At 41.2% G+C, this 18779-nt stretch overlaps 1 protein-coding gene across 1 annotated transcript in view; it reads right to left on the reverse strand.

The window, feature by feature from the left end:
* CFAP221 (cilia and flagella associated protein 221) overlaps positions 1 to 18779 on the reverse strand; it is a 663664-nt gene that overhangs the window by 262413 nt on the left and 382472 nt on the right. The window contains exons 18-20 of the mRNA XM_086957336.1: positions 5775 to 5882; positions 5511 to 5672; positions 304 to 462 (exon numbers count right to left, since the gene is read on the reverse strand). Coding sequence (XP_086813462.1) covers positions 304 to 462; positions 5511 to 5672; positions 5775 to 5882 — 429 coding nt within the window. The remainder of the gene's footprint in view (positions 1 to 303; positions 463 to 5510; positions 5673 to 5774; positions 5883 to 18779) is intronic.

Consider the following 18779-nt stretch of genomic DNA (forward strand, 5'->3'; position numbering starts at 1 on the left):
AACTTGAGTTGATTTAGCAATGGTGCAAATAATGCCTAATTTGACCGCATATGCAAAATCCCAGCATTACCAGACACCCGTCTTCAAAAAGATAGGTCAAATTGCAAAGACAAAATGAGTGTATAGGAGAGTGGATATAAGCAGCAAGAAAAATAATACAACACATATTTAAATGTGTGCTTTAAAAGGATCTGCGATGATGGGTGACAACCAGTTTTCTATACCCCAATCAATGTCTAAAAGTAATTTTCCAAATCTACATGCTTAAGAAGCTAACAAGAAATGTACGTGGACAAAAAGTACCTCTCTGTTAAGAAATTTCTTCTGTGTTGCTGTTGGATTTGTCCACCCAGAACCTTCAATGCTGACAGTATACTTTGGAAGAGGACAAAGGTGATATTCCATGTATATTTCTGGATACGGAAGTGGCTTCTTAAAATTTAGTAAGCCTGGAGCCGGATTCTGAAACAAGATAACAGTTCATAATCATTTTTGGGACAAACAGATTTTAATTCTAAAAAGGAAGAGCAAATTCTTCACAGTTCGGTTTTACTATGAGGAGAATGCATAATGGGCACTGCATAGTCAATGCACAGAAAAAGAATACTTACTTCAGCGGGTGAGGGAGTATCCATTTAATATCTTTTACGTAAGGAATGTGGGCCAGTCCAAAGTAATCTTTTATGGATAATATCCAAATGAATATTTAGCTAAATATGAAGTTCCTACTTGCACAGAAGCTGATGGGTACCTCCACAAAACTAAACCACGCTTCTAAAATAACACTTTTTTACTTCTAAAACACGTCAAAAAAGAAATACTCCCAAAAGAGTTTGATACCGAAATATTTGTACATTACAACAGTGTGTAAATAAAATTGCTATATGGTTACAGGGTTAAGAGTTTGGGGTAAAGACTTAAAGATGTGGCGCATCGGGTGAAGGTTTGGGATTAAGGGGTAAAGAGATATGGGTTAAGAAGTTTAAGGGGCAGATGTATCAAGCTAAATTGCGTTTGAAAATGCTGAAATTAGCTGTGTGCTATGTAGGTAAGTAAAAACCTACTCGCAGAATAAGGGATCGCAAAAATTGCGATTCCCTATTTTGCACATGCATTTAGAGAATCGCAATTTGAGATTCCCTAAATGCTATGCTAGTAGGCATCGCAAATTGCGATATTGCCTTAAGGAATAGCAAATTACCACCAACTTCAACTTGGTGGTAATTTGTGATTTCCTAGAAAAAAAGCACTTTTTTGCTTTTTTCAAAGTGCCATGTGGCACACATACATGCCATTGTATGTATGTGCGCCACATGTGCACACATGCACATTCCAGGGGTGCAACAGGGTGTCCTTCTGGAACCCTTGCACAATTTGTGAGTACCTATTGGGTACTCGCAATTTGCACACGCATTTCTCATTCATTCCTATGGGCGTCTTGACCCATAGGAATGAATGAGAAGGGATCCCTTAATTGCGAGTCGCAATTAAGGAATGCGTAGAAATCGCAATTATTATTGAGATTCCGACGTACATAGCAGTTTGCGAGTCCTTAAAAACGTTTCACAAAAAATCGCTAATAAGGACTCTCAAATCTGTTTTTGATACATAAGTGAACAGAAGGTAAGGATATGGGGCTAGGAGTAGAGGGTTTGGGGTACATGGTTAAATATCTGGGGTACAGGGTTAAGAATTTTAGGTATAGAGTTAGGGATTCAAATACTTATCAGTTAAGGTTTTCTGGGGCACATGGTTATGGGTCAGAGATTATAGGTATAGGAAATAGGGATAATAATAAAGGGTTAAGGGTTACAGTATTATGGGTTTGGGATATAGAGGTAAACGTTTAGGGATTAAGTTGTTAGAGGCTAAACAATTAAATGTACAGGGAGACCCCAAGCTGCAAGAGGCCTTTACTTGCAAGTATAGAGCTGACCAGTGGCAACTGGACCTGGACTGACACTGCTGTTTGCCTCTATCTGACACCCTGTTAATTTCTAAGTGTCTCTTCTTAATTCTGAGGGTCTTTTGAGGTGTATTCCTATGGTGGATTGGGACTTCAAGGACAAGGTGAGAAAGTCAAAACTTTGACTGGGACAAACATGGTTGGTGTATCCAACCCAAGCTTCATTGTGGTCTGCCTCAAATTGCCCCCTAGGTCCTCGTTTACCTGTGAGCAGTGACTATCACATCAGCAATGTGCTTTTTGGTGCTATTTCTACTTAAAACTTTAAAAATGAATATCTTTGGTCCCCTTTATTGGATTTTTCGCATTTTGGTGCATTTGTGTTTATTAAATTTTATTATAATTCTGTTTAGGAGTTTTGCATTTTGACTAGTTTGGTACCTCATAAATAGCTTACACATTGCCCTCAGTTAAGCTTTGTTTGCTCTGTGCTGTGGGTATCAGGGTGTTGAGGTCATGTTAAATTAGTGCCTTGGATGGTTCACCCTCAAATGGACTTTGATTGTTGCTTGAGGCAGGTCACTCCCAAATAATAATCCAATTTCTAACATTAATGCTCAGCAGTGAGATTCAGGACTTGTGTTTTGCAAAATCACACTGTGATTTATGTTGAAATTAAAAATCCTTTTTTTAATTGACAGCAAGAATTGGCTTTCTGGATTTTTAATTGGCTTTTCATTTTAATTTGATCATTTTTGTTGTTTTCCTAAATTCATTCTTGCCCTCAATGTTTGTACTTTAGGTTTTTGGAACATGGAGTTAGATTGGACTCGCACATCAATAATATTGGCATGGCAGAGTTTAGGAGCACATGCAAGCAAACAGGACTCAAGCTGAAACAAGACTTCCAAGATGGAGAATTATCATAGTGCTCTGAGATCCAGCGAGGAAATCAGTTAGCTACAGTGCACTTCAGAAGAAAATGAAGATAAGGTTGATGATTGAAACGAGGAGGACACAGAGGAAACCCAAGTGCCAGGGGTCCCCCAAGGAGCATCATCACCTTTGTTGTCGTAGCTGGAAGCGGTGTCTCCTCCCATGCTTTGTGTACATTAGAACTAGAGGACACACAAAAAGAGAGCCTTGAAGTTGAAACTGGCCACTATAGCTGTGGATGAAAAGAAACTGACCTTGGCCTACCCTTGGAGGAGAAAATGCCATGCTGGTTCATGAGAGTAGCAAGTGATAAATGGACTTGAGGTCAAAAAGGACCATTGAGTCTAGTGATAAAGTGCATCTAAGTCCAGTGATCATGCTGGCAGTTCCAATAAAGTGCCTAGGAGAGGTAAAAGTGTCTACATTCCCAAAGACCTGGTACCTTGTTTGTGGTGGGGACGACATGGCTAAGGGGTTTATAGCAAATGAGGTGGCCCTAAGTACGCATACAGTCCCAGAGGAGGACTGGGACACCTGTCTGTGGAAGCACATGCCAACTGCTGGGAGGGATATTCTGTTATCCCAAGAGGCAGCTGACCAGGTGAAGTATGTCCCCATGAAGGAAGTCCTTAACGTTAAGTCTGGTTGGACCACTTGGTCCTACGGCCATGGTATCCTTAGGAGGGTAGAGGGTACTTGCGCAGAGGAGGGCCATTGTCAGTCCCTAGATACCCATTAACTGCATACTCTGCAATCAGGGAATCCTCAAATCACAGACAACACTGCAAAATTTCTCAGACTTTTTCATTAAGAAAATAAAAAAGATAGAGCTTTCTCTCACCAGCAGATCCAATCTTTCCACTAGAGACTCTATCCAACAAATCTGAAAAATATTGGACATCTATTCAAGAGCTAACGGAAACCTATGAAAAAAGCACTCTCTCTACCATCAGGCCATCCACTCCACTTTGGTGACCCGATATAAGCCACAACTGTGTTAGACATAGCTTCATCCCTCGTCCTGTGCATGACTCACCTAATCAAGTTGTAGTTCATGAATAACGGCCTCAAAAAACAAAAAAGGACTACACACCCTTCTTCTCAAAAAACAGATTCTGACTTTGATGGCCGTAATAACGTCCACCCCATATCCTTTCCTAGCTAAAATGCTTGAAAGTCGTGAAGCTGCACAACCTAAAACACTGGATCCTGGACAATAAAGCATCCTTCCTCCCTGCTTTGAAAGACTTTTCCTCTGCTTTTGACACAGTCAATTACGCATTCCTTCTAAAATTCTTGAAGAACAGAGGGGTTAAATGGAACAGCCCTGACTAGGCATGAGTCCCATCTCACACCTCTCGCAGCAAAACCTCCTACAGCCCCTCACATTTTCATCAAGGAGTGCCAAAAGGCTTCATCCTCTCCCCAACACTCCAACTCGTGCATGGTCTCTCTCAGCTGTCCTTTGAGCAAAGAGCATTCTCAAGTTGGCCTGTACAATTCACAAAGCAATGCATGTGAAGGCAGCAAACTAACTGGCACACAAATTAGTCTATTTAGAGGCTCCGGTTCTCCAAAACTACAGACTCTCTAAGACTTGAAATCCTCTCATTCAAAATGCTAAAACCTTGCAGTAAGCCTTTTTGGGAAAGGTTTCCAGAATCTGGAACGCCATCCCTCCTGCCATTAGGATGAATGGCAATCATACGCACTTCGAGAGAGCGCTTAAAGCCCTACGTTGGCGGTAACATCCCATGCAGTGACAGGGTTGAACTCTCCTTAAAAATGTCTCTTAACATAGTAAAACAAAGTTTTCTAACCTATGACAATACTGTTTTTCCTTAGAATCTTGCTACTGCTTTATCATGATTACACTATATCTCTAATTCTAATATAAAGCATTCTGCTGCCCTTTTAGGTTACATTTGTGCTATATAAAACGGCATATAAATAAATAATTATAGGCACAGAATTTGGCCCTTAATTGCCACATGATACCAGGGGCCTTCATTCGCTATTTCAACGCCTTTCCCCCAACTCCCATAGAGTAATATTGAGCTTCCATGAAAACATTCTTAAGCATGCTACATCATTTTCTCTGGTATCTTCTCCCCACTGGCTCTCTTTCAATGGAATCCCTAATACAGGCTGGATTGTTCTATATAGTGCACATCCCTGTGCAGAAAAATCAATCCAAAATGGTCCAAAGGGGCTCCAAGTTTACCCCTTTTCCTTCGTTACAAAATATTTATAAAATACTTTTCTTCAGAAAAACAATGGACAACAAGGATGTAACGTCCTCAATTAAATACATTCAAACAAGTCATTAAAATAGAGAAAAGGGATTGATCAAAATATTTAATCTGACGAATGTCACAAATACCTACACTGCATTGAGTATTACAAATATAGAAGCAATCACTCATGGAAAATAAATATTGGCAAGTTTTTAATACTATCTAGGAAAGATATAATTTTGATTGAAGCGGTTTAGGAATCTAACACTTAAATGAAAACCTTTTTCTGTCAAGGTCCTGCCAAACTGTATCAATGTTACAAGTATTTCATAGCATGCTTTGGGCTCATTGTCCAAAAAACATTAAAAATATAAAATGTAACCAGGAACATTATTCTCTGTTTGTATTTAAATATCTGTACTTCTACTTACGAAAATGTGAAGTGGATTGTAGCCTCTAGGCTGGATTAAGGCTTCAGGCGGTGCAAGTATTATGTTGATGGAGCCTGTTTCCCTGCCATCCAATTCACACTTAAGAAAATCTTTCAGTTCTATGTTTGATTTTGGGAGGGCTTCTGTTGAAATCAGTTCATCCTTCGTAACAAGTAAAAAGAAAAGTCAGAAAACAGATTTTAGTGTTTTGTCATGCTACATCCCATTTTATATAATCATTACCATTATTGTTAGAGATCTTACCTCAGCACCACTCCTAAGGACACGGCATAGTCTTTGAGATTTTTGGAACGATGCCACATCCTGTAAACTAATTTTCTGATATCCCATCAATTTGTAATGCTGAGGAACCTGATAAATAGAGATTTTTTATTTTTTAATGTGCATGTTCCTAATATTGCAGAACAGCCTGTTTAATGCTTGGGAAATAGACTTTAAAACAGGGCTGCAGATCTTCTAGAAATTCTTTAACGAGAACCTAGGCACTTTAGAAAATCCTTATAAAGAAAATCTAATACAACCGTAACTGTTACATGCTGCAAAATCATACATTTTACTCAAAAAGTCAAGGACATTTTCATTTTTACAATATCATGATGATCACTGTCTTTTCCAGTGATTCTAGTACATTTTAAAGGGACAATGATGATAACCACCTGGCACCCGCTTTATATGCCCAAGGGACTAAACAGATTGTCAGAGTTATCTAAGAGAAAGTGAATGAATGCCACATCAATATTTGAAGTTTCAGTTGAAATAAATATACTGAAAGATCATGGAAGTCTGGAGTAGTCCTCAGTCGTTCATGCTGACACTTTGAACAAGTATACTGGTTTTCTTCATTCCAAGGCGATTCTGAATCAATCATGTCACATAAATCTTTATAGACTCAATATTGCCTGTATGGTATTCTATCATACAACTATACAAGTAAGACCAACTAAGAGCTTTCTCCAAGTAGGAACACTCACAGCTGCAAACATGCTTGCAATTAATGTTTACCTTTGATTATTAACAGTACAATTAAAGATTCCTACCCCAATCTACAGTAGTTAGCATTATACACCACCTGCATATACATTATACACAACTGGGTATAAATACTTGACCTCAGACACCATCACTTCAGTACACTTCTGGACCTGTAGATACTCTGTAAGTCAAAAAAGTATGCAGTCCTAACAGGAGAGGAAGAGGTCAGAAAAAAACTTGAAGAGTCAGATTGGTGAATCGGATTCCTCAAGGTCAAGAGCCCTCACACACCCAAATGGGTGTCATGCTTCATCATCAGTCAACTCCTCATTGGCCCGGAGCTGCATTGGCCAATAGGAGTTCATATTTTTTTTTGCCAATGTGAAGAGTGAGGTGCAGTGTTGGGTATGATAGTGTGAGTAGACTGGATTAATGTGGGATTACAAATGGCTAAGGGATGCCCAAAGTCAATTTAACATGGAGAACCCCTTGTTATTGTTAAAATGATTGAATGGCTAGAAATGAATACCATGGTCCAAACTAGCTCATACATGATAATTAAAAGAAGGTCAACATGTTTATTGCCTTTTTAATGTCAAATCTGATCATGGCAATCCACTCGTGGTTGGGTCGGTAACAAGTGAATGATATGTAAACGGTACCCAACAGTGATCACACTAGTATGTAGTATACCTTCGGGGTTAAAATCAGAACCATATGAGTGGAAGTACTATACCTCAACAGTAAATAGCAGAGGAAAACACTTGCTGGCGTTAAGCAACAGTTTGTCAAGGGCGCGATTTGTGAACGACCTGCTCCAATCTCTGGCACCATGGACCTCCTACAGGGTAGGTCATTCAAAAATTGCCTGTGGATACTCTGCCAGGAAGAAGGACTGCTGAGCTGCTGAAGGATTGCAATTCTGCCAGACTGCGCCTTGCTGTGCTGACCTGCTGCTTGTTGCCCTTTTGCCTGGGTGAGGACGGGACCTGTATCTCTTAAACTCAGAACCCCAGTGTGGCTGCAAGGGTTTGTTGGCTGGCCTCCTGACTTGAGCCTCAGGGACAGAAGGCTTAAAAAACCCTTACCCAGCACCTAGACACTGCCATCTGTGAATCTACTCTGCTAAGTTGTGCAAACCCAAACCTGGAACCTTGGAAGTCGGCCTAAGGTGCTCTGCTAGTCGCTGTGAATCCAGCAGAACTGACGCATCTCCTCCGTTGCGTGGCGCAAACCCGAGTAGAACAGGTGCGTTGCCGCTACTGCGTGGATTGCAACCACCACAAAGGCCAGCATTGTATCGCATCCCGTCTCTGCTTCAAAACCGCCAGTGCGCGACACATCCTCGTGCAGGCGCTTGTATCCCTGGACAGCTGCCTCGATGATGACCCCGGAATCCACATTGCAGCTCCTTGGAACCGATGCATGGCCTCGGCTGCGCAAAGTATCTTCAAAACGGAACCTCGCAACGCTGTGCAAACCAGGATTTAAGGTACTCTGTTCAATGGGCCTAACTGTGTCCCTGTAACCAGCCCATGCCCCATTGCGGTAGGCCTGAACTTGGGAATTTGTTCCGGTCCGGCCCGACCAGATAACCACAGTTAGCACTTTACGCCTTTTGGCGCTATTTTCACTAAAATATTTAAAATTGAATTTCTTTGGCTTTACTAATTGGAAATGTTGTTTTATTTATCAAAAATTAATCTATTTTTCAAACTTTGTTGTGGGATCTGTTGCGGGCTCCTTTTGTGTTGTGTTTTCACTGTGCTACTGTTTGGAGTGCTGCACAAATACTTTACACATTGAGTCTGAATTAAGCCTGACTGTTCTGTGCTAAGTTATCTGAGGGTAGAGCTCAAGTTAATTTAGGGTTTGCTTGCGACTTCACCCTGAGAAGAGTTGTGGTTGCTGTTGGAGCAGGGTTGCCCCTCTCAAGCAGTAACCTAATTTCTTACAAATGTTCAAGCTCAAAACGTTTACCCTGCATGTTTTCTTTATGCTTTGAAGAGAATGAAGAAGCCCATCACAAAACTCACAGAAGGCAAAGCCTGCGTACTGGACCTTATTGTCACTCCTGGTCTTTATCCCAACTTGGTAGTCAGGCTCACACATGACCTCAATCTCTTTATGAAAAAAGGATTAGACACGGCAGCTCGTGACTGTCTTTTGAGAATGCTTGATAGCTTTCCCCTGAAGAAGGGCTTATGGATAGCCCGAAATGCATAGGGATATATAATTAAGCATTTTGGATACACTTTGTTGCATTGAATTTGAAACATATGAATGAATTTTCGACACTTGAAACCATTAATGAAATTAAATTAATGATGGACTAAACCTACTGTATCGTTTAACTTTATTATACCCTGTTTGGGTATCTACAACGCTGTGGGTAGTGGGACAACTCCTATCAGGATTTGCTTCTTTGATACTCAATCTCTTTATGCCATAATACAATGTCCCCGAGTAATTACCAGAGGCTGAAATTAATTTGGGAATTCAATCCATTACTTTTTTGGTTACTTGAATAGGTTACCCAAAGTGGGACAGGTATATCCAGGCATGGGTCCTGTGCACACTATGTCACTAGAACCAATCAATACCTGGCTGATGAGCCCCAACTAAGATGAAACCTGTCCTGGGTTGCATGTTTTCCAGTTCAGAGAACATCTAGTTTGCCAATTTGGGTTGAACTGCTCCCACTGGAGCAGGATCAAGACTGATTTGCCTATAGCTGGGCTAAAACTGAGGTGGCATGGTGGGCAAAATAAAGATGGATTGGGATGCAGCCCTGAATAATTACCAGTGACTGAGATTAATTCAAGCATTCCATCCATCACTTTTACTTCAATAATACAGTTAGCTTCATCAATGAAGTTGAATCTGATATACTAAGGATAATGAAAGCAATACATTCTGCCCCATGGTTCTCAGGTGTGAGACTGGATCCGGATATTTTTTTCCCACAGCACGTACGCACAGCAGCAGGGGGTGTTGCATTACTCCGTATCAACGTTGGCTGCACAATGTGACGTCACTATAACTACCTCGCCAATGTGCCAATGTCAGTTTCTTCTGTGACTATTTTCCGCACTGGAAACGCAACGCCACAAACTGAAAGTGCCTATTGAACAGTGTACTTAAACAAGACAGTCATGTGTCAAATAAATACCAAATTCCTAACCAAAGAATGAAGTATATGAATATCTCAATAAACATTTGAGATGAAAAAGAATCCTATGTCGAGTATCACTAGATTCTCCTTCTCTACTTTCTTTTCCTTTTTTTTTTTTTTAAAGATGTAGACACAACAATCGAGACCAAACAGTACCAAGTTCGCTGAGCGGGGAGGATCATTAATCTGCGGGCTAGATAACGTGTTATCGAAGGTAAGTAACTTGCTCATCTGACAGAGACATCTAGCCGCAGATTCCTTACTTTAGAGCCAAATGCAAAGCCATATCAACTCAAGAGAAAACTGCAACTATGAAAAGTCTTGTGCCAAGACAAACCAAGTTGGGAAGAAGAGAATAGACCGGACATTTATGATAATGTAGGTGGAGCAGAAACATACCTAACCATATGAAGTCCCCAGACGGGGGGCATAGGTAAATAAAGCTGCAAGACGTTTACACCATGAAAATAATCTACCCATGTCAGTAAGGCAAAACAGCTTTAGAAGCTCTCACCTCACAATAACTGTGGATATAACCACAGTAACAAAAATTATAAGACAATAAAATCATGGGAAGGGTACTACCCATGGCAATAAGACTTTAACCACAGCCATCTGGTTATATACACAAGTCTGAACAGCATGTTCAAACCTGGGAACCCAGAACAGCTGGCCGTGCAACTGAACAACACCTGTAACCCATAGACAGTCAGGACCACTCTGTAAACTACACAGAGAAAATCCATTCTCCATGGGGAAAACAGATGTTTATATAAAAAAAAGTCAATTGGAACATTAGCCCTTGTTGGCATAAAGGCAATCCTACCATAGAAAAAAGATCTAGAGATGTATAAGTACCTTCATAATACAGAACAAAAGAACAAGAGCTGTACAAGGACCTCTAGAATATCCCATATACAAAAGAGTACATATACATATATGAAGACATAGGAGTAACATGATCAACGCCTATGTATCCACTAAGGATTTTTTTATATTAAAAGATAATAAATATAGACAATCATCCACAGGTTACAGTGACTTAACCGTATATATGACTGTAGCGGAATCACATCCATAGAAAAACAATAGCATTCAACCCATAAGGGTAATGCAAGTTGCCTAGAAGACTACCAATAAACAGTGGTAGCATAACATCGAATAAAATTGCAAGAATAAAAAGTAATCAAGATGACTTAACTAAAACAAAGGTCTAAACATGCCCTTGCTTAATGAATAGAGGCCATCTACCAACAGTCAGGTAAAAGATTAACATCTAAAAACTTAAAAAAGGGATTCTAACCATAAATAAAAGAATCTAACCATTGAAAACGTCTAACATTAATGTGTCTAATACTCTAGGAACCACATTTTGCAATGTGTGACCCAACTTACAGGCCCTAGAGATCAGAAATATGGAAAAGAGTTGCCTACCAGCAACTATAGACAGATACATGATAAAAGGAATTGACTCTTAAGAGAGCAAAGATCCTGAAGTCAGGAATAAATATCTTCTACAAAGGGTAGAAACCTCAAGGCCCATGCTTCCCCCCTCAAGGATCGATCTCTATTAATTCTTTGCAGAGAAGAAATGGTACAGCGTTCAATGGAAAAGTTCTTCAAGAACAAATAAACAATGTTTAATAATAATGCTCAGCGTTGAGAGAGAGGAAGATGGCGGCCGGCTAGAAGGTCCGGTCGGGAGCTCCATGCTCGCCGTCAGTTCTAGACCAAACTTATTACATACCAATACCGCAGCCGCTACGATGCAGTAGCGGAACAACAACAAAAAGAAAGCCTACCTACTGAAGTTTCGGGATGGTCCTCGAGGTCGGAAAATCAAACCGACTTTGGACTTTGGACGAAGCAAATCTCCGGGGGATGTGGGACTCCTATCCGCAAGGATTCAGAGGCTCCAGCGGTGGTCTCATTGTCTTCCCTGGGCTCTGGCCGGCAGCATCAGGTGCGCACAGGGAGTGTCGGAGAGTGCTCTGGGGGGTCGGCTTCCTCTTCCGGGGGAAGAGCGGCAACACTAGCGGTCGCATCAGCTCACCAGCGCGTCGGGAGCAGTACTGTTTCCGAGGCACGAAAGGCAGTGTTGCCGGAGCCAAAAGCACTGATACACAGAAGGGAGAGACAAAACCCCCTAACAGTGCCAGTGCTATGCAGGTGGAGGGGAAGTGAACTGAGCCCTTCACCGAAGACTCCAGACCTACGAAGGGACGGTCCAGGAAGGTAGAAGCAGGAGGTGCAGAGTCAAAGAACCGGCTACGAGCACACCCAACAGACGAAGACAGGAGAACTCTTTTCAACCCCAGCTCTTACCCCATGAGCAAGGTACGAGGGGAGAAGAAAGGACAGGGGGCATAGCTCTAGAAATGATTGCGGGGTGCAAGGGGGGTAATCAGGGGGTTTCACTAGGAAAGGAAGGAGGAAAGGAGGGTATTGGCCCCCCCAAGCAGTACTGAAGACTGCCCGGAGACACCGACGGAAAGAGCGGTGCTCCTTTTACCTGCGCTGCAGCCAGGTGGGGTGAAGCCTCTCAACCAACATACATGGTATACGGTTGAGTACGCCTGGGACTCTCAGGTGATATTTTTTCATTATCATTCACAAAGCAGTAGTGTATTTCCAACAAGGTCCTGAAGAATGCATTAGAAACTCTGTTCTATGTAATGCAGAAACATGTTGACCATTATAAAGTGTGGTTATTATTTCAAACCCGCACTCACACCTGCCTTGTAATCTTAGGGATTGGGAGATATTAATAAATTTCTTTTTCTACCCAGTTCACCTAATTTTATTATTACCCCTCACTTTTCACCCTAATCACTATACACTGATTTTTCAGTAGCCACTTGCATTTATCTCTGTACTTCCCACGTATCACATTTATCGGTCACGGTAACAACTGACCGGCCGTTTCGTCTCCTGGGTAAGGAGAACCCAAATGATGACAAAGAGGGCGGTACAGTGTGGCTTCTGATGGGAACTATTTTTCTCCATGTGCTCTTGAGCCTTGACTAGGCCTGCAGTTACTAACTAATCCTCACTGGTGTTATTTTGCGTAGTCCTGGTTTTGTGATCCAATCTGTCTGACTCACTTATATTATTTCGTACCCCCAGGCATTAATTGTAGTTGGGTATTGGAGGTGCCAGTGGTGCTGAGGGTGCGGAGGGGGCGGTTTCAGTGGTACAAATCTCACAATCAAGCACTAAAACAGGAGAAAAGGGGAATCCTCAACCCAGAATAGAGCTCAAAGAAGGGATCGGGACAAGATCCAGTTACTGCTTCAGGAATGGGCAGTTCCCCAAGCAAAGTTTCTTCCCCCCCACCAAACAAGTGATACTACCAGTGAGCATAAAAAGAAAATTGAGAGGCACGCTAACCGTGACCGCCAACCTAAACCTAGGTCTGAGAAAGGAGGGGTCAAAACAGAACAAAAAGTAAAAATTACCCCCTCGCTGAGATCCTTTTTTAAAGTTCAGCAACCGACACAAGCAAGAGATAACTCCCCAGCATCTCGAGACATAACCCGTACCCCAGAGAGTAGTCTTCTCTTAAGAGTGCTACCGCATACCGAAGAACCAAGAAACAACATTCAGAGAATGAGCATAGAAAACAATACTCACACAGACCCACAAATGGAGGTACCAGAAGGTCCTGTACTGTCAGATACAAACAGCCCCAGACAGACAATTTAGGTCTTCCTCTCCTTCATTCCATCATAGAACAAACGGGAAAACTCATGGAAAACTTCATGGAAAAGGTGCTGGGAGAGATGAGAGAAAAATTTACAGTGTCCAAAACCAATCAAGCCAAGATTCAGGAGGTATGTGAGACCCTGGATCAAAAAATGAATGCACTGGGCGATAGGATGTCAGCAGTTGAGTCGGTGGTGGAGACCCTTAGCAAAAAGGTGGACACCAACCAGAAGGAGATCAGAAAGCTAAGAGACTCAGACAGAATTATAAAAGAAAAACTTGAATCGCTAGAAAATCAAGCAAGGAAAAACAATCTGAGGATCTTAAATGTACCAGAAAATCTGGAAGGGTCTGACATTAAGAAATTGGCCATCTCACTACTTGAAGAACACTTCCCCTGGACTAAAGAGGCGAACCTGGCTGACGACATACAGAGGGTACACCGAGACCCCTTTGGAAAGAGTAAAGAGAGAAGGACACCAAGGAAGATCTTAATAAACTTTAAAACATATACACTAAAGGAAAAACTATTAAGTGAAGGTCTAAAGAGCAGCTCCCTAAATAAAGACAATTGGTCCTTCAGGATTCGCTCTGATATGTATAAAGCCACACAGGACAGACAGTGGGAGTTAGGACAATTTATGCAAGAGCTAAAGTCCCTCGGAGCCACTGTCCAGATGAAATTCCCCGCTGCGCTGAGGATCATGTGGCGAAACAAAATGTATAATATAAGGGAGCCCAGTGAGGAAGAGACTTTCTTAGAGCAAATGAAGGAGCAGCTGAGGATCACAACTGTAAGTTAAGACAGCAAAAAATATGTAAACAAGGCGAACCATGGAGCTCAAAAAGGGCGAATAATACCGCCCAAAAAAAGATAGGAGGCTTCCTCGGGGTGGGCATCGATAAACGTCACAAAAAAATACAAAAACAAACAGAAAAGACACCACGGGTGGGGAGCAAACTAGGGAAAAAATAGAAAAAATGTCGTCAGCATCTAAAATAGAAGGAGTTTACAGGGACTGTAAAAATGGAATAAGCTTAAGTACACACAAAAAAGCGTGATGACAACAACTAAAGAATTCAAAATTCTTTCATGGAACGTTAATGGGCTCAGAACAAGTAGCAGACGAAGAAGGATACTCGAATACCTAAAGGAAGTGGATAATGAAGTGGTCATACTACAAGAAACACACCTCTTGAAGGCAGAATGGGAACAAATAGTGAAAAACCTTAGCTGGGTGGACACCTATGTATGTACAAACCAAGACTGCAATGTCAAGGGCATTGCAATTCTCTTTAAAAAGTTCACTTATTGCAAAAGATGAGCACAAGGTAGTGGATAGCAACGGCAGATGGGCTTTAGCTAAGGTAAGAATACATGACAATACCTTTACCATAGCAGGATACTATGGACCAAATACCGATGACTCAAACCCCCTCCAAAGGTTATACACAGAGTTACTATCAACAACTGCTCCGATATTACTGGGGGGTGACTACAACATTATTCTGGATCCAAAATTGGACAGATCCCCTCCAGGAAGGCAAGCCAATTTACCCAAGATGAGAGAATGGCTAGGGATTTACAAAAAAGACCTAGGCTTGATAGATATGTGGAAGGAGAAAGGCAACAAAGGGTTTCCTTTTACTCTTCATAATAAAAAACTAGGACACAGATCCAGAATCGATTACTTCCTGATAAGCAAAAGCCTGCATAGCAATATTAAAGTTATAGACCATCTACCAGCACATCTGTCTGACCATTCGGCAGTACAACTCACTCTACAAACCACAATAAATAAATCACAACCCAGATGGACAGTTGACCGCACTCTACTACTAGATCCTAAGCTACGGGAAGAGCTAGGTACAACCTCAGCCAACTTCTTTGAGGACAATCGAGTAGGCACATCAGACCAAACTACTTGGGACACATATAAGGCAGTTATCAGAGGGAAACTAATTAGCATGGGAGCTCACAGAACAAAACTCGCCAAACATGAGATTGGAGATATGGAAAAAAATATATACTTAATTGATGCACAGATATTTGCAGAAAATGATAAAGGTAAATAAGATACAATGGAGGAGGAAAGGAGGGAATTAAGAGAAAAGCTGGCGGACTACCTAGAAAACAGAGTTAAGATGAAGTGGGAAGCCAGCAAACTCGCAAATGACGAGTATGGGGAGGGATGCGGAAAACTGCTGGCATGGAAAAACTAAAAACCGACCAAACCAGAAATAAAATAGCTAGCATACAGCAGAACAATCAAAGCGGCTTAACTTCCGAAGAGTCGGTAATCAAGCAGGAATTCGAAAACTTCTTCTCCAACCTATATAAGGAAGACTCCTTCTCACCAGAAGAACAAACTGGAAAGTACTTAGACCCCTTACTTCTACCCAAACTATCGGAAGAAGAAAAAGAGAAGCTAAATGCGGAAATAACGATTGAGGAAGTGAAAACGACGCTAAAAGGTCTGAAAAGAGGGAAGGCTGCCAGTCCTGATGCCCTACCAAACGAACTTTATTCCGCTTTAAAAAGAGATCTTGGCTACGCCGATAACAAGGCTTTTAAACACAATATACAAGGAACAGGGTAAAATCCCAGACTCATGGAACGACGCAACTATCAGCATCGTTTAAAAACCAGGGAAAAACCCTGCAATCTGTGAATCTTACAGACCCATCTCGCTGCTGAACAGCGATTATAAAACTTTTATGCAGATCATAGCAAGGAGACTGGCCCTTGTAATGCCAAAACTGATCCACCCGGACCAAAAGGGATTTATAAAGGGAAGGCAAATATACGAAATAACCCATGAGCTCTTTGCCGCGATAGATGTAGCGACCTGCAAAAAGATCCCCCTGACTATAATTACTTTTGATGCGGCTAAAGCATTTGACAGAGTCAAATGGTCCTTTCTAAACAAAGTCATTACCAAATACAACCTTGGGCAGTGCTTTAGTCATTTGGTGTCTGAGACCTACAAAAAACCAAGAGCAAAGATTCTAATCAACTGGGGCCTCACCAATAATATCGACATACAAAGAGGAACGAGGCAAGGATGCCCCATGTCACTGTTGTTATTCAATCTTTACATAGAGCCACTGTCAAGTACTCTCAGAAATAACGGATCAATAAATCCCTTCAAATACCGCGAGTGGGCCAAAAAGGTGGCGTTATACGCGGACGACCTAATGATCTTTACAGATAACTTCCAAAATTCCTCCGCAGCAATAGATAAGACAATTGCGGAATTTGGCAAAGTATCTGGGTTCTTGACCAATGAAGCTAAAACTGAATCCATGAGCTGGAACGTACATCAGAATACCCCATACTCCAAAGACAACATAAAATACTTGGGTATAACGCTGGTCAAGGATCTAGAAAAAGTGCCCCAGTTAAACCTCAATAGGATTGCCCTTGAGACCAAAAAACTCCTCAAAGTATGGGATGGGTTACCACTAAGCTTCCTGGGAAGATCAAACATGATAAAAATGTCCATACTTCCCAAATTTATTTACCTCTTTAATGTCATCCCATTGGAATTTAAGAGAGACTCTTTGAAGAAGATCCAGGGAGAAATCGCGAGTTTCATATGGGCTTCTAAAGGGTCAAGGATTGCCTGGAACAAAATAAGGAGGAAAAAAGAACAAGGTGGAATAGCCAGCCCGGATCTCGTCGAATACTACAGGGCTTTCCAGTTTAAAAACGCAAGACCCTTATTAAGAAAATACAAGCTTTATCCTAGATTCCTTCAAACATTGACAAACAAAACTGACTATTTTTTATTTAAATTTGGACACCCGAAATTCTTAAAAAAAATAAAATTAAAGATCCTAATCAACGCAGCAAAATTATGGTATCAAGTCAGAAGTACTTTGAACATTCCTTACTACAGCTCTATGGCTCCCATATGGGATTCCCCGGGCACACCAGAATGCCTAAAAGATTCCCTGGCATTGCCACTAAAGGTGGCTGGAATCAACGAATGGAGCCAACTGATGACAGAGAATTCAATAGAACCATGGGAACATCTAGTAGAAATCACCAATTCATCTGTGTCAAAATTTAAATATTACCAACTCACAAGCTGGGCAAGCTCAGTAACGGATAAAAAAAAGGGAAGAATAGACCTAGAGAATAAAATGACGAAGACCATCCCAATAAAGAGGGAAATATCAAGATGGTGTTGGGCTCTAATCACTGCAGGAGAAGAGAATTTCTCGATCCCAGAGTCAGTCTGGAGGAAAGACATAACAGAGCTGGACCTTCAAAATTTATGGCAGAGGTCACTAGAAAAATGCTGGTCAACCATCAAACCAGCCTGCCTGAAGAGAAACCATTTATTCACAATACACAGGGCATACTGGACCCCCAAAAGGCTATCAAAATTCAAAGGAGCCAGCGTAAAGTCCTGCCCCAAATGCGGGCAAGAAAAGGTGAACGATCTGCACATGTTCCAAGGCTGCCCCCTCCTTGACTCCTTTTGGAAGGAAGTTGGTAAGACGATATGCCGGATATTGGGAAAACATCTAGAAGTAAGTACAACTCTAATTATTTTCGGGATTGCCACCAAGGTTGATTTAAGTAAGGAGAAGTTAACAAGAAAACAGGACAATTTGCTGTTTGTATTAATACTACTTGCAAGAAGGGAGATATGCCTAAACTGGGTTAAACCAGTACCACCAATACATAGGGACTGGCTAAATTCTATAATAAAAACACATAAAATGGATAGGAAAGGAAAGCCCACTAAAAAATCTAATTTCTGGAAAATCTGGGAAAATTACCATGCACTCACTACGTAAGGTAATGAAGGAACTTGAATAAGCATAACAAATTCAATGATTAAAGCGGTGACAATAATTCAGACGGGAATCATTCCCACCGAGTGGCCAGGAAGGCTAGCTCTCCCCCCTGTTATAAAGAATTATTGATTAAAGAATGCAGGAGTGCTAGGTCTGACTTATTCCAACAAACGGAAACTCTCTGTTGCCGGAACAGTAATGCTGAGAGAGTGTATGCACAATCTTGGAAGTCACGGCCTCCCGTCAAACTCCTTTTACATTCATGCGCAAAATGAGGATTAAAAAAATAATAAATAATGCACAACGTTATGAAAATCCAGAAAAGGGCAAAATATTAAATAATCTTTTCCAATGGAAGGAATAGAATCACTTGAGATACTATATCTGCCTGAAGATCAATAATAGCATGATACAACACCAGGAAAGTCAGCAATCACTAATGGTGACAAAACCTGAACATGCTCAATATCACTGGCCATAAGACAGAACCTGAATTGCAAAATAATTATGTAAAGGTTCACAAGACAAGCATTTAGCTAATAATGTTCTACATCAACAGATGTATAGAGCTTCATCCGTATTGT

This window comes from Lissotriton vulgaris, chromosome 2_1, assembly GCF_964263255.1.
Source record: "Lissotriton vulgaris chromosome 2_1, aLisVul1.2, whole genome shotgun sequence".
Lineage (NCBI taxonomy): Eukaryota > Metazoa > Chordata > Amphibia > Caudata > Salamandridae > Lissotriton > Lissotriton vulgaris.